The 14706-nt window shown below is 36.6% G+C and overlaps 2 protein-coding genes across 3 annotated transcripts; both read left to right on the top strand.

Annotated features, from left to right (window-relative positions):
* The first annotated feature begins 122 nt into the window (after positions 1-122).
* LOC135730081 (protein FAM107B) lies at positions 123-5117 on the top strand. 2 transcript variants are annotated; one of them, XM_065247961.2, is made up of 5 exons: positions 123-266; positions 760-1004; positions 1095-1197; positions 2048-2195; positions 4007-5117. In XM_065247961.2, the coding sequence occupies exons 2-5, from the start codon at positions 818-820 to the stop codon at positions 4121-4123; spliced, it is 555 nt and encodes a 184-aa protein (XP_065104033.1). In that variant the 5' UTR covers positions 123-266; positions 760-817; the 3' UTR covers positions 4124-5117. The 2 variants fall into 2 exon arrangements, with proteins under 2 accessions (XP_065104033.1, XP_065104032.1); XM_065247960.2 differs by having other exon boundaries at positions 1086-1197.
* Positions 5118-5766: 649 nt separating this feature from the next.
* On the top strand, positions 5767-11776 carry renbp (renin binding protein). Its single transcript, XM_065247487.2, has 11 exons — positions 5767-5923; positions 8191-8296; positions 8820-8895; positions 8995-9070; positions 9422-9600; positions 9738-9959; positions 10069-10150; positions 10610-10785; positions 10909-11040; positions 11146-11233; positions 11312-11776. The coding sequence occupies exons 2-11, from the start codon at positions 8196-8198 to the stop codon at positions 11392-11394; spliced, it is 1215 nt and encodes a 404-aa protein (XP_065103559.1). The 5' UTR covers positions 5767-5923; positions 8191-8195; the 3' UTR covers positions 11395-11776.
* Positions 11777-14706: the final 2930 nt, after the last annotated feature.

Genomic DNA, 14706 nt, shown 5'->3' with positions numbered 1-14706 from the left:
AGAGCAGGGATGGGCAACTCTGCAGGACACCGGCCCTCCAGCACCGAAGTTTGCCATCCCTTATTTAGAGTGAAGTTGGTTTGTGGTACATCACATCGCCCCCTAAGGTCTGAAAGTGAAGTGCGCCACAGATTGACAGGTGAAGTGGTACCTGTCTCAGGTGTCTGTTGTGTGCGTGCGCGCGCGTGCGTGTGTGGTAAATAGGATAGCTCATAGTGACTGCAGCTCAGAGGAGAGCTCGCTCATGGAGCCGTGACACACTTTGGGTGAGTTAACTACTAAACTCGTTTTTAGTGCATGTTATCTAACATATTGAATTTTTAATCACACACTAAGAGTTTGTTTTGAAATGGGTTTGATGTACACAATAATGTAATGATTCCCAGGGCAGCTTTAATGTTGTTTACTCTTCATACTTCAGGGTTAAATTTGTTATGATGCCTTTGTGATTCAAGTAATTCACAAAAGTATGAACACAAGATTTTCTTCACATGATAGTGCAGCAATATTGCAGCATTAATTCTTATTTTTACAAATGTAATTATTGCCTCTTTCAGTCAAGTTTTTTTTAGGTTAATGCATTTACTTGCATGCATTCTTTAGCAATCTGTTCTGTGATTTTACTTGAAATGACACGTAAATCATTTGTACAGTCCAGGCATTTGACCAGAAGATAAATTATAGAGTCCCACTTAGGTGAAACTCAATCTCTCCCCTCTTGTTACTCTCTTTGCTTTCATTGACGACCCCAACACACAGTTTCCCAGCATGCAGCAGGAGCTTTGGCTGAGGGCCCTTCTTCATATCTGTGTGTGCGATGAGATCAGCCACGGCACAAACACTGATAAAACCAACCGAACAAGAGCTGAAAAATGCCTTATCCAATAGTGCCTTCAGTGGCCACAACCACGTCTCCGACTCAACCAGACCAGAACAGTCTAGAACGAAACCATCCGAAGACACATGCAATAGTGTTTCTTTGCATCATCATGGCCATAATCGAGGTTTGTTGCCCTGATATTTTTAACAGACTTCATCAGTAAGAGTGTCTTGTAGAATCTTGCAGAAATAACTTTTTGTCTAAGAAAATGCAGATAACGCAGATGTTGTCGATGGCCCCTGGAACCTCCACAACCCAGTGAAAGCTTCAAGGAGCCACCAAGAACTTCACAAAGAGCTGCTGCTGGCACACAAAAAGTAAGACTTTACGAAAATCGTTCAAATCTGATTTAAAAACTTTCACTACTTGGATAAACAGGTTTGTCTGATTCTTCAGTCTTTTATAAATCGCTGAGCTAGATTAAGTGAGGTTGGTGAAAAATTGATGATGGCTCGTTCTTTCTCTCTAGTCTTTTGTGTCAGGCAGCCATGTGTGGACACACAGGTGCAATCGTACACCCTTTGGTATTATCAGCAGCCTACTTTAAGGCAATGATGTGTCAGGCTCTGTAACAGACAGGCGCTCTTCTGGTCTGCTGTTTGCAACTACTTGACAATACTGTGATGTGTTTTCAATTAATTAGTCGAATATGATGCTTGCAATGCTTATTAAATGGGTCTTCAATGGGGGTCCAGGGCCATTTGGGGGTCCGTGGTGGTATTACTGGGGGTCCTCCAAATATTGTTTAAATTAATTATTATTTTGAATGAAATTAGGCATCCAACAAAAATACATTAAAAGTCTAATAATAGAAATGATATAAAACTTGATTAAAATGGGGGAACCTTCATTTTAATATAGTCAGTCAATTGTTATGTAGTATGTTAAGTAAGTATTTGTGTATACAAAAAGTCATAATTTTAATATCTTTGTAAATTAAAAAAGCATGTAAATCCATAATTTGATTTGATATATGTATTGGGGGTCCCCGCTCCTCTTTATTCATTAAGGGGTCCTTGGCCCAAAAAAGGTTGAAGATGCTTAAAGGGACAGTTCATCAAATATTTTCACCATTCAGACAGTACTGTGTTTGAAAATTTTATTTTTCCCTTTTGGATTTGTTTGTGAAATCCGCTGTTTGTGTGCTTGGGTTTTTGGGCGAGACAGTGGGTTGGTGGTGTGCTGTAAACCGGAGCTTCAGATGGTTCTGGAAAGGAGAAAGAGAGAGCAGAGCCAAAAGGAGGAGGGAGAGCAAAACAGGAGCCCGCTGGAGCAAGTCCTCCTCAAACGCCAGCAGAAACATCAGGAGATGATGGTGAGCAGTCTCTCCAAATGCTAACACTAGTGCATCTAAAGTTTATAGCGTCTTTCTTCAGTAAATATGTTATTACATTGCTGCTGCATTGTGAGTTACTGTATCCCATTTCTTGCTTTCTTACACTTACATTTTTAAATGATAACCATATTTACTCTTATTACAGTCATACTAAATGAGATGCACTTTAAAAATGGTTATCAGTAAGTCATATCAACATATGTTTTTTCACTAATTTAAGTTTAAGCAATTTTAACTTGTTTTTTATGCTGTAGCATCAAAAATTAAAGGCACAAATTTAATATTTTTGCATTGAAAAATCCAATAATTACTAGTGCACTACATTATCCCAAATGTTTTCAACAGTGTTTGAATCCAGAGAAATTCTGAATTGTAATCAGTGTAACTTAATCAGGGTAACGTCCCTTCTTCGTTGCCGGTCAATGGAGTCATGTTTCCGCTCTTACTAATGTAGAAATCATAGGAGAGTTTGATTTCACACAGCCAGGCACTATGCAGACCGACCTGCATATGTGAATCAATCCAGTGAGACTCACAAATCATGTTCATGGAGGATGTAACAAAATAAAGTTTAGACAGTTAGTTAAGTCGAGATAGTTGCTTGATAGAAACAATAATAGAATGGCTTTCTAGATGCTACAAGGACCCATACAGATCACAGATCAACATATGTTCACTTTCAGTCTTTTAATATGGTCATTTCACTGATTTAAAGTACCAGCTCTTTGTAACAAGACACTGTAAAACAGATACACAGCATTCTCAAGGTTAAAGTCATCAGAGCTGTTAACACAATTACCGTAGTAGAATCCAAACGAGATACTTGAATGTGCTTGCCATTGTTGTTTTAAACTTTAGAGATATTAATGAATGATGCTTGCACATTGGTCTGTTATTGTGGAGACATTTCCTCATCCCTAAACATGACTTGGCCCAAAGCAAAACGTGATTGGTTGCTTTATGTGTCAGTCATATGACCTCTTGGGTGGTCCTTGGCCATTAAAAATGATGAAGGCCTGCCTACGTGAGATGATAGTCAACTGGAGTTAGAAATATATTCTGTGCTGCTACTCATGAAGGAAACACATGGACTTAAAGGGTTAGTTCACCCCAAAATTACAATCTTATCACAAATCACTTACCCCTGTGTTGTTCTACACCAAGTTCTCCGATTGTCTTCAGAACATTTTTTTTTTAGATATTTCTGATGATAACCACTTATGCACTTATAACCAATAATGCACTTGCAGCATTCTAGAAAGTTGAAATGTTTTTAACTCGATGCGGTGCGGACACGGCTGGAAAAAACGAGTGCGTCGCACTGCATGCGCATCTCAAGCACGTCGCTTCCATTATGAAATAACGAACTTGAGCGCGCAAAAGATGCGAAATGTGAATTGCCCTTATACAGGCTGTTTGCTTTACTGTACAAGTATTGCTTACAATGTTTGCATAATGGTTTAAAAATAAAAGGAAAAAAAACATTGGCAACTACGCATCACCAAGCTACACTTTTGTTACTGTTTGCGGCCCCTAGTGGTGAAAAACTACATATTGTGCTTTTAAATTAGTAAGTTGCAATGACTTGCACTGTCAATTTAAACTTAAAAATTTAAAGCAGCATCGATTTACAGTGTTTTCTTTAATAGATGGAGAGGCATTCTGTGGTATTGTTTTAATTGCAGTATTTCCATATGTTAGATATGTAACTCTATTTTTATGTAAAATCTTGTTACTGTGATAATATGTTTCTTTAGCCCTGATATATGTATTATCTCTTGATATCTCAGAAGGAGAAGGAGGAGGAGCAGAAGTTACATGAGGAGGTTCAGCTCTTGGAGTTTGTACGAGTAAGACAGAACCTGAAGAAAGTTCATTCTGCTCTACACAGGAACATTCACTCCTGAATGTCTTCAGCACAAGCTGAATTATTCATTTGGCCATGCAGATTTATTTTGAAATAATGTACACAGTGTTTGCATTAAATCTGACTGTTTGATTCATTTTTAATCTGTTACATTTCACAGTTCTGATCTTTTTTCAAATACCATAGTTACTACAATTAGTAATAGACCATACTACTATAAAATCATATGTATCACAGAGTCTATAGTATACTTGAACAATGTAAAATTGTTTTTATTGTTGAAACCTATTACAAAACTACTGTGACAGAATTATGATACAGTGGTGGCATGGCAACACTACAGTAAAGACTAAACTGTAAAGAGTAAAAGTTGGATCAACTAAAAAAAAAAATACTTAAATTGGTAACACCTAAAATGTAAGTTTTTTTTTTACATAATTTTTTCACTTTTAAGGGAAAAATTTAAAGAGCACCTATGGTTAGATTCACATTTTTACATTTCCTTTGGTGTGTAAGTGTGTATTAGTACATGTTACCGATGTGCAAAAGGTACAAACCCCAAAGTAAATGAAGACGCAAGTTATTTTCTCCAACGTAAGTTATTTTCTCCAACGTAAATCTCTTTTCTTGGACTACAACAAACACACGGATTGTATGCAACAGTCTATCTCCTGGGATTGGTGATGTAGACAAGACCGACATTATCATAATTCCTCCCACTTCGGACTCACAGCCTGTAAGTTAACTCCTGTCAGCATTGCATTGTGAGCGAATCTTTCAAACATGGTAAGGAGCGTCACATTTCCGGCTGACGTCAGAGGTATTCCGGCCAATCACAACGTAACAGATTAGCTGGCCAATCAAGGACACAAATCTATGCGTTCTATGAAGAGAGTGAAATCTGCAGCTACAAAAATATACAGTATGTGGAAAATAATGTGTTTTTTAAAACCATAAACCACACGAAAACACATTGTATTATACCAAATACACAAAATAACATTTTAAAATATAAAATAGCTGCCCTTTAAGTTGAAAATGTTTAAATATTTTAGGTGTTACTAATTGAGATATTTTTTTAAGTTGATCAAACATTTACTTTTAACCGTGTATTAGCAAGTTTCAGTTTCATATAAAAATTTGGTAGTATTCTCATATTATATTATATTATATTATATTATATTATATTATATTATATTATATTATTGTTTATTCTTTAATACATTAATCTATCTATTTATTTATTGTGTAACAATAACTGGAATAAAAACATGGTAGATTTTGTATGGGGTGGTATTCACCAACTAATTTGTAATCATTGTCAATATTCTTGTACATTTTATTTCTAAGGTTTGATTGAATTTTAATAAAAATCAATTCAAAACGAAAAAAGTCTAATATTTAGCCCAATGTAAAATGTAAAACCATGTGTAAAACCTATTTAATTTTTCAGTTAAACACTTCTAATTATTTATTAATTTATTTTTAAATAAAACCTTTTCAGCGTACGAACAGACGCGCACTTTTTATATGGATACCATAGACTGTAAAAATACACTGATACTTGAATGAATGCGTAACTGTAGCATGTATTGTACATGACCCTCTTAAACACACCCATTGGGTCTTTGTTCCGTACTTTCATTGGACAAGCAGTTGAGTGACGTCATGAGGGCGGAGTAAACGCAAGCAGCTGTCTAGATGGTGATGGTCATAGTCATATGATGCGCTGTTGTTGTGTTTCGCTTTAACGGTACTCTTATATTCACTGTCATACATAAAGCACAACATTTTTAGGACAAACCAACACAGGAAGGAATTCATCTTCATCTGACAAAAGGTAAGCAGTTGTGTTTTGCAAGCAGGAATATGTCAAATGGATAATTTGTTTATTTCGTAAAGTTTTTGTTGGACGTGTTTTCTGTCTTAACTCACGTTAAATCATCAACGGTTGCAGATTTATAAACGTATTTATTCAGATTCTTTGTCCTAAAGAAGATGCTTTAAACAGTCCTTTCTGTCCTCAAGGCTTTTAGTGCAGTCATGCAGCTAATGTTAATGATCTGATCAGCCATCAGCACTTTCCTTTATATCTAACTGTAGTCAGACCAGTTGTACAAGCCAAGTTCCTCTTTAACACCATTTTGTCCCAAAACTTCGTATCAGCATTTTCCACAGGAATTCCTGCATGCATTTTTTTGTATTATGGTCAAGGTTTAGGATTTCTGCAAGTAGGAAGTAATTCTCTCTCTCTCTCTCTCTCTCTCTCTCTCTCTCTCTCTCTCTCTCTCTCTCTCTCTCTCTCTCTCTCTCTCTCTCTCTTCTCTCTCTCTCTCTCTCTCTCTCTCTCACACACACACACACACACAACACACACACACACACACACACACATTCTGGTTTCCATGTTTTGTGGGGACATTCCATAGACGTAATGCATTTTATACCATACAAACTGTATATTCTATTCCCCTTACCTGCCCCATTCCCTAACCCCAACCATCACAAAAACCTTTCTTGTACCTTAGATTTTCAATAAACATCATCTTGTTTGATTTATAAGCTTGTTTCCTCATGGGAACATCAAAATGTCCCCACAAGGTCACAAAAACACTGGTATTCCTATCTTTGTGGGGACAATTGGTCCCCATAACGTGATAATTACCAGGTACACACACACACACACACAGTTTTTTGTGCCATAAACTAGCTATTATTGAAATGTTCTGTTTGTGAATTTAATACTTTGTTAAATGTCACAATGCAATATATCTAATATGTTTTGCTAATATAAAATCTACCCAAATATGTTAAATGGATAAGCCTTAATACCAGAGGTGTGAAACAGTTAACTACTTTGAATTTAATAAAAACGTTTTTCTTTGACTTCATAATTTTTACTCCACTACATTTCATAAAAATTTCATTTAATACATAAAATTCTAGTACTTAAGGAACAGTATGTAGGATTGTGGCCAAAACTGGTACTGCAATCACGCAACTAGTGGCCAATACACAAAATGACAACATAAACATCAGTTGAGGGCTGGAACTCCACTTTTTAAATGTCAATATCCTGGCCAGACCACTGTTGTCAGTGATATAAGTATTTGAAATGAAAATGATTTCTTAATGTCTAGTGACATATCAGGACCATTTTATGATTAATTGATGTAAATTTCTTACATACTATTCCTTTAATTACTTTTACTCATGTTCATGTAACTTACGAGTATTAATAAGACAGTACTACAATTTTAATATCGTAAAGTATTATAGGTAAAAAAACAACAAGCATTTACGAAAAGTTGTGGAGTGAGAAGTACACTACTTTGCATTAAAGTGTAATGAATTAAACATTTCCAAATAAACTGATAATGTACAGATACTTGAGTATTATGTAAGGGATAATGTAGAGGCAGCCGGTAGTTATCGGGAAATAAGCCCCGACAGTGTGATCAGGACCCGACGCGAAGCGGAGGGTCTTGTATCACACTGAAGGGGCTTATTTCCCGATAACTACCGGCTGACTCTACATTATCCCGCTTATTACACGGCTACTTGTCACATAAGAAAAAAAACTGGACATGAATATGAATTTGAAACATTTTATTGGCATATTTGTTTTAAATTAACATTTTTATCCTTCCGCGAAACTTTGCACAGATGCATAAAATGATCGTAATACCTTATTAAGATCCTCTGCTTCATACTTGTCTGTCTCCATTTTTTTCTCTTTTAGCCAGTCTTTGAGAAGTTTTAATGCCCATTCTGTATTTTTTTGTGTGTTGGCTTCGTAGCTGTCATGCTCTATTTTGTCAAGTTCAGTCTCAGTAAGCTCTCTGTGTCTTGTCGTGGTTGTCCAGTGTTTGTCACAAGATGGCGCCAAACAGACAGTAATCTTTATTGATCTTTATTGGCGCGGAGCGATCTTACTCGTAAAAGGAGTACCGGCTATGCGTTATTATTTTGGAGCGGTTATTATTCGAAAAGAACGAACCTGCAAATGTCTCAACTGACCAATCAGAATCAAGCATTCCAGAGAGCCGTGTAATAAGTAAAAATAATCTACAGCTCGGATAAACATTTTATTTGTTTTGTTTAAAGGTACAATGACTGCCGAAGTGCTGGAACAATATCGACAGAAAATTCAGTCTGAGTTGGATAAAGTTGTGGACTTCTGGCTAAAACATTCCCATGACAAACAATATGGGTGAGCTTAACATATTTTTAATTTGTTTATGTTAAATAGATGTTCAAATATTTGTATAAACTTGACTGATTAACCCATGTAGCTTTGCAAAAAGCAATGAAAATGTTGAATCTTTAAAGGGATAGTTCACCCAAAAATCATAATTTAGTCACTTTCATTATATTTTAAGGAATGTTTGTAACCAAGCCGATCAGAAGCCCCATTGACTTCCATAGTAGCAATAAAGAATATTATGGAAGTCGATGGGGCTTCTGATCCATTTGTTTACAAACATTGCTTAAAATATCTTCCTTTGTATTCACCAGAATAAAGAAATTAATACAGGTTTGTAACAACATGAGAGTGAGTAAATGATGACAGATTTTTCATTTTTGCGTGAACTATCCCTTTAAGGACAACCCACACTTGTCTGAAGCGATAAGACTTTTGAGTAATAAATGACTGAATACATCATGTTGATAACTTTACTTTTGAGTTATTGTAAATAATAAATATTTGTTTCATGTTATTTCATTGACTTTAGTGGATTTTTTACATGCCTTGGTAAAGATGGAAAGGTCTATGATGATCTGAAATATGTCTGGTTACAAGGAAGACAGGTGAGATGCTTACACAAAGTTTATTAAATCAAATGAGATCACTCATTTTAAGGATGTTAAGTTTCTGATGGTAAAATAAACCAGTGATGTATCCTGCAGGTATGGATGTACAGCAGGTTATATCGTACAATGGAGAGATATCGCAGACCTGAGATCCTCGAAGCTGCCAAATTAGGTCTGTCTACCTTAAAGGGACACAAGGCAGCATTTTTATGTTAATAAATCATCTTCGTAAGTCGGTATATGGTTAAATGACTCATTACATGACGAATGAAGACTCTCTCGCCCGCCCCTACCGTCTGTAGGAAGAATACCCCACTTGCAAGTTCGCTGTATCCGACCCGGTGTCCTTCAGTCTCGTATAGTCTTAGATATAGAACGCATTTACTCCCAGACACTAGGGGGAGCTAGTAGAGAAATAATACTCAGACTTCCCTTGTGTGCCTTTTAAGAGAGGTTTTTCATATTACATATTTTCTTTAAATTTTGCAGTGATCCTGTTATTTCAGCCGGTATTTAATTTCAGGTGGGGCGTTTTTGCAAAAGTTTGCTCGAGATGAGACATCCAGTTGTCCGGATAAATGTGCGTTCTGTCTGACCAGAGACGGCAGAGCAGTGAAAGTTCAAAGGACGATTTTCAGCGAGTGTTTTTATGTCATGGCAATGGATGAACTGTCCAGAATAACACACGACAAAGAGATGCAGGTAAATATCTTTTATATTAAAGTTCTTTTTAAATATCTTCTCGATTTTTATTTTTATGTAACATGTATACATTTCATTATAATGATACATTTTTTCATGGCTCAGTAAGTATTTGGTCATGCTGCTGTTCTCTATAGGCAGATGCAGAGAGAATGATGGATCAGTTGATAAACTGGGTCCGTTTCGATTCGTCTGGTCTTGGTCGTCCTAAGCTTCCTGGTGATCGGCCTGTCAACAGTATGGCGGTTCCCATGATGCTCTTGTGCCTGGTGGATCAGCTGACAGAAGGCAGAACCGAGGTTGAAAAGTTAACAGAACTGAGCGCCTGGTGTGTGGAGCAGATACTGCAGCATATACAGGTCAGCACACGCTATCAGTTCATTATGTGGTAAGCAAACATCCTGTCTAAACTTGCACTAAACCAACAAAAAGGTGACGATAACAATAAACTTGTTTCTACCACCACAGAGAGATGGAAAAGCCATTTTAGAAAACGTCACATTGGATGGAAAGGAACTGCCTGGCTGTCAAGGGCGGCTACAGAATCCTGGTAAATCACTATTTCAGTAGGCATCAAAAGTTTTAAAGGTGCATTGTGTAAGTTTCAGAAGGATCTCTCGACAGAAATGCAATATAATCTACATAACTATATTATCAGTGGTGTATAAAGACCTTACATAATGAACTCTTGTTTTTATTACCTTAGAATGAGCCGTTTTTATCGGCATACATTACAGGTCTCCTTACATTGAAGTTGCTGTCATGTTTCTACAGTAGCCCAGTACTGCTCAATAGAGTACGTTTTGTCCCTACATTGTCTCAGACGATGACATGATTGTCCTGTGGCAGCTACCGTAGCTTCTTATTGCGTTTCGAAAGGGAGGAGTGAGCTGTGGACTGAGCCGTTGGTTGCAATTCACAATCTTACCACTAGATGCCGCTAAAAACTACATAGTGGACCTTTAATGCTTGTGCTAAGGTCATAGTTTTTTTGACAATCTCATTTTAGGTCATGCTTTGGAGGCCGGATGGTTCTTGTTGCGGTACGCACATGCAAAAGGAGATGCGCAGCTTCAGACGATCGCGGTGGAGAAATTCATGGATGTCCCATTCAACACTGGGTGGGACACACAGCATGGTGGTCTTTTCTACTTCCTGGATGTTGATGGTCATTGTCCTACTCAGGTGAGACTAAACATACAATTGAGCCGGGTTAACAAAAGTATACATATGTTTCAGTTGAATCTTATGTATTCATAGTATTAAACTCGTGCTTTTTAATAATGAGCATATTTTTTGTATGTACAGTTAGAATGGAACATGAAGCTGTGGTGGCCTCACTGTGAAGCTTTGATCGCTTATCTGATGGCCTACAGTTATAGGAAAGAGCCGAGGCTATTGGACCAATTTAAGCAGATTTATGACTACACATTCAGTCATGTAAGATATACATGTATATATGTTTATTATGTATACAGCTACATTTGTAGGATTCAAGTATGGTATTTGTAAATGATGAATCACAACTGTGATGTTTCCTTTAAGTTTTCTGATGAAGAACATGGCGAGTGGTTTGGATATCTGAGTCGTCAGGGAGACGTGGTTTTGGATTTTAAAGGAGGACCATTTAAAGGTGAGTGGTGGCATCAGCATCACACCTCACATGTTAATCATTCTGTTTGATAAATGATATCTGAATTGCAATGTATAGGGTTCTTCCACGTTCCCCGGTGTCTCTACATGTGCGAGAAGCTTCTGGATGGACTTCTTGAGGGTCAGGTTTCGTCTTCCTGAACAGCTGGTTGTTTTTAACACATACACTCCATGCAAGAAGAAGCATCACTGATGCCCTTACATTTAATTGGTCAGAATGATAAGACGGCAATCATTTTAAACATTTCAAATATATGTATTAATGTAATCAGACCAATTGCTGCTAGAGCATGTCAGTTCAGATTTCAGCAATGTAAAACCCAATTAAATTTATATTACACCATGGCCTGGTTTCACATCCAAGGCTTAACTAAAGCCAGGACTGTGCCTTAGTTAAAGGAAAACACCACAGTTTTTTAATATTTTAATATGTTCTTACCTCAACTTAGATTAATGAATACACACCTTTCTTTTTTTAATGCGTGTACTTCATCTTTGTACAGTGCGTCATGAATGTGTTAGCATTTAGCCTAGCCCCATTCATATCTTAGGATCCAAACAGGGATGAATTTACAAGCCACCAAACACTCCCACGTTTTCCCTATTTAAAGACTGTTACATGAGTAGTTACACGAGTAAGTATGGTGGCACAAAAATAATGTGGTGATTTTTTAATATTGCAGTAATATTGACAGAAGTTTGAGCGAGAAGAGGAGTAGTCAGGAGTAGGGCTGTCACTTTTTATTCGATATTCGAATATGCATTCGAACATGACGTGAAATATCCGTATTCGAACTTTAAATAAACCATCCGGTTTTTAAAATGACATGTTTAGCGCATTTTTCACAGTAACACCTCGTAATATGAAGGAGGCTGAGAGTGAGACCGACGACGGCAACTGTGCGCAAGAGAGGGAATCAAATAGGACCAAAATGAACCTAATGTGCATGTCAAGATAGAATTATAGTTTGTATATAAAATGACATATTATTATATTGTTAAATATTATAGCAGAATAAAATGCTTGTGTTAATACGTTCGCATTGTGAAATTAGCATGTATGAAGATCATTTCATCATTTTTACAACGCAATGTAAACTATATATTAAACAACAACACGGATTTGTCTTGTAAACGGATTTGAAATGATCATGTGCTGACTGTCGCGCGTCACATAGACGACAGAGTCAAGTGAGAGCTGCTTTACTCAGCGGTAAGTTTAATTTCATCTCAAGTATCAAAGGGTTTGTGTGCTCTCTCTATCATTAAAAACGGGCAAGGAAACAGCACGCGCAGGGTTAATGTACTTGTCAATGACGGCTCACAAACCCGCGGGATAGGCTATGTATGGGTGCTTGTTGTCAATGAGATTTCTTCTCACAAACACGCTCAAGCGCGTAATATGTGTGCTTGTCAATGACGGGCATTAAATCCGCGGAATTCCGCGGAGTTTTCTGCCGAAATCTGCGGGCGCGAATTCCGTTTGGGCTTGGCCTTACTCATGGTGCTGTTTAAGTTGTCACGTTATTGTTTGTTACTGTTCTGAATGAGTTTGTTATTCATAAGTTAGATATTCGAATATATTCGGATACATTGCATGATATTCGAAATCCATTCGAATTAGATTTTTCTCAAAAGTGACAGCCCTAGTCAGGAGTGATGATGTTACTATGCGCTGAGGTCGAGGTGTTGCAAACTAAGTGCTGTACCGCCATACAATATATCTCTCATTTTCATTTTATTTTGTGCCACCATACTCACTCGTGTAACTTCTCATGTAAGAGTCTTTAAATAGGGAAAACATGGAAGTGTTTGGTGGCTTCTTAATTCATACCTCTTTGGAACCTAAGGAATGAATGAGGCTAGGCTAAATGCTAACACATTCACACTGCACTGTACACAGATTAAGTACACGCATTTAAAAAAGTTATTTATTTATTAATTTGTCTAAGTTGAGGTAAGAACATAGTAAAATATTGAAAAACTGTGGTGTTTTCCTTGAAATTAAGATGTTTAAGCATCTTTTATAAACACGCCTTAGATAAAGACATTACTGGTGTGTATCTTGAGACAAATCAATGGCACTGGCATATTTTAAGATCTGTCAGTGCAAGTTAGTTTCAATCGAGACAGCGACTAGCCTTAAGCTTTGTCTGTGAAACCAGGAGCATGTCTATCAAGCTTTTATTTTGGGTTCTTATAAAACGGTTGGACAGAATCACAATCCAAAAGTCCCTTTAGGGAAGTTGGCCATATTGACTGAGCATGGCTTTGTCCCCCATAGCGGTGCTTAATCCTGTTTTACACAACGGGGCTGTTGAATGCTTTATTCTGATTGGTTTAGAAATGTTTCATGGATATGCTTTTTTTTTATAACGCTCAAATGTCTTAAAATAACCACTAGAGAATTGTCTGTTTTAAATAATTGACTCCAATACTATGAATTATTTAAAAATAATGCACATCCAGAATATGCTGTGCATTATTTTTGATGGTCCGTCATCAAGTATCCAACATCTTTGGTATCACTCCACCGCACCTTTAGTAACGCAAACATGTGAAATTTTGTTGTTGTTCACAGTCAGTCAGGGACTTGTTTGATTTTTGTGATTTTATTTTATGAAAGTTATATGATACTAGAGGCTAAAGACAGCCTTTAGTATCTTATTGCTTGCATATGAAGAGCTCAGATTTAAAACATCTGCCATGTTTTCTTGCAATGAGCTTTTATTTTAATCAATAGTCAATTGATTCTGCCAACAAACCAGTATTTTTGAATAGCCCAAGGTGAGGATTAAACAGATTTGAAGTCTTTGTGAATGTATAATTTGTGCCAAGAGCATTCAGGTAACCCCATCATTTTATTTAAGGGAGGTGGGGTTTAGCAGCATCTGAGCTCTTCATATATTTATCTAAATCATTACTGATATGTGTGTATACTTTTAAGTGCCATTATTTTTATGACATTAATATAGAATGTGACAGGACAAGGGACCATATATATTTTTTTAAATTTGAATTAGTAGCAATGGCCAGTAGTAACCTACATGATGGACACACTGGCCCTTCAAGGACATTTTAAATGCACTAACAAATTGTTCAAAAAAGTTAAAATGGGAAAGTTTATAAAGTTAGTTTATTTTAAATCTCTCCACACTGATGTTTACCATGCTGCTATTTTATGTTTGCCTCTATTCATTATTTTTACATAAATTATAACTCTGAAAAGTGTCAAATCAAAATGTTTACTGCAGTAAAATGCTTTTTATCGATATAAAATCATTAAAGCTTACATGACTGATGCTGTGTCATTAATTTATACTTTGGTTTATGGAAAGCTAGTCCAGTGGACAATATACACATGAGGGGATCAAGTATCAATGAAGCACTAGTTATTTCAACAATAGTTTGTGAACTAGAAAAAAGTAAAAGGAAGAACACAAAAGACAGACA

This window comes from Paramisgurnus dabryanus, chromosome 11 (genome assembly GCF_030506205.2).
Source record: "Paramisgurnus dabryanus chromosome 11, PD_genome_1.1, whole genome shotgun sequence".
Classification (NCBI taxonomy): domain Eukaryota; kingdom Metazoa; phylum Chordata; class Actinopteri; order Cypriniformes; family Cobitidae; genus Paramisgurnus; species Paramisgurnus dabryanus.
Note: the sequence above shows the minus strand (reverse complement) of the source record. Positions and strands in the feature narration are given on the sequence as shown.

What these genes read in the sequence shown, in the direction of transcription:
- LOC135730081 (XM_065247960.2), top strand. Translation starts at nt 818, where the DNA reads ATGAGATCAGCCACGGCACAAACACTGATAAAACCAACCGAACAAGAG. An exon ending in TCATCATGGCCATAATCGAG is followed by an intron (nt 1,005 to 1,085) that starts GTTTGTTGCCCT and finishes TTTTTGTCTAAG; the next exon opens with AAAATGCAGATAACGCAGAT. An exon ending in CTGCTGCTGGCACACAAAAA is followed by an intron (nt 1,198 to 2,047) that starts GTAAGACTTTAC and finishes TGGGCGAGACAG; the next exon opens with TGGGTTGGTGGTGTGCTGTA.
- renbp (XM_065247487.2), top strand. Translation starts at nt 8,196, where the DNA reads ATGACTGCCGAAGTGCTGGAACAATATCGACAGAAAATTCAGTCTGAG. An exon ending in AGATACTGCAGCATATACAG is followed by an intron (nt 9,960 to 10,068) that starts GTCAGCACACGC and finishes CTACCACCACAG; the next exon opens with AGAGATGGAAAAGCCATTTT. An exon ending in AGGGCGGCTACAGAATCCTG is followed by an intron (nt 10,151 to 10,609) that starts GTAAATCACTAT and finishes ATCTCATTTTAG; the next exon opens with GTCATGCTTTGGAGGCCGGA.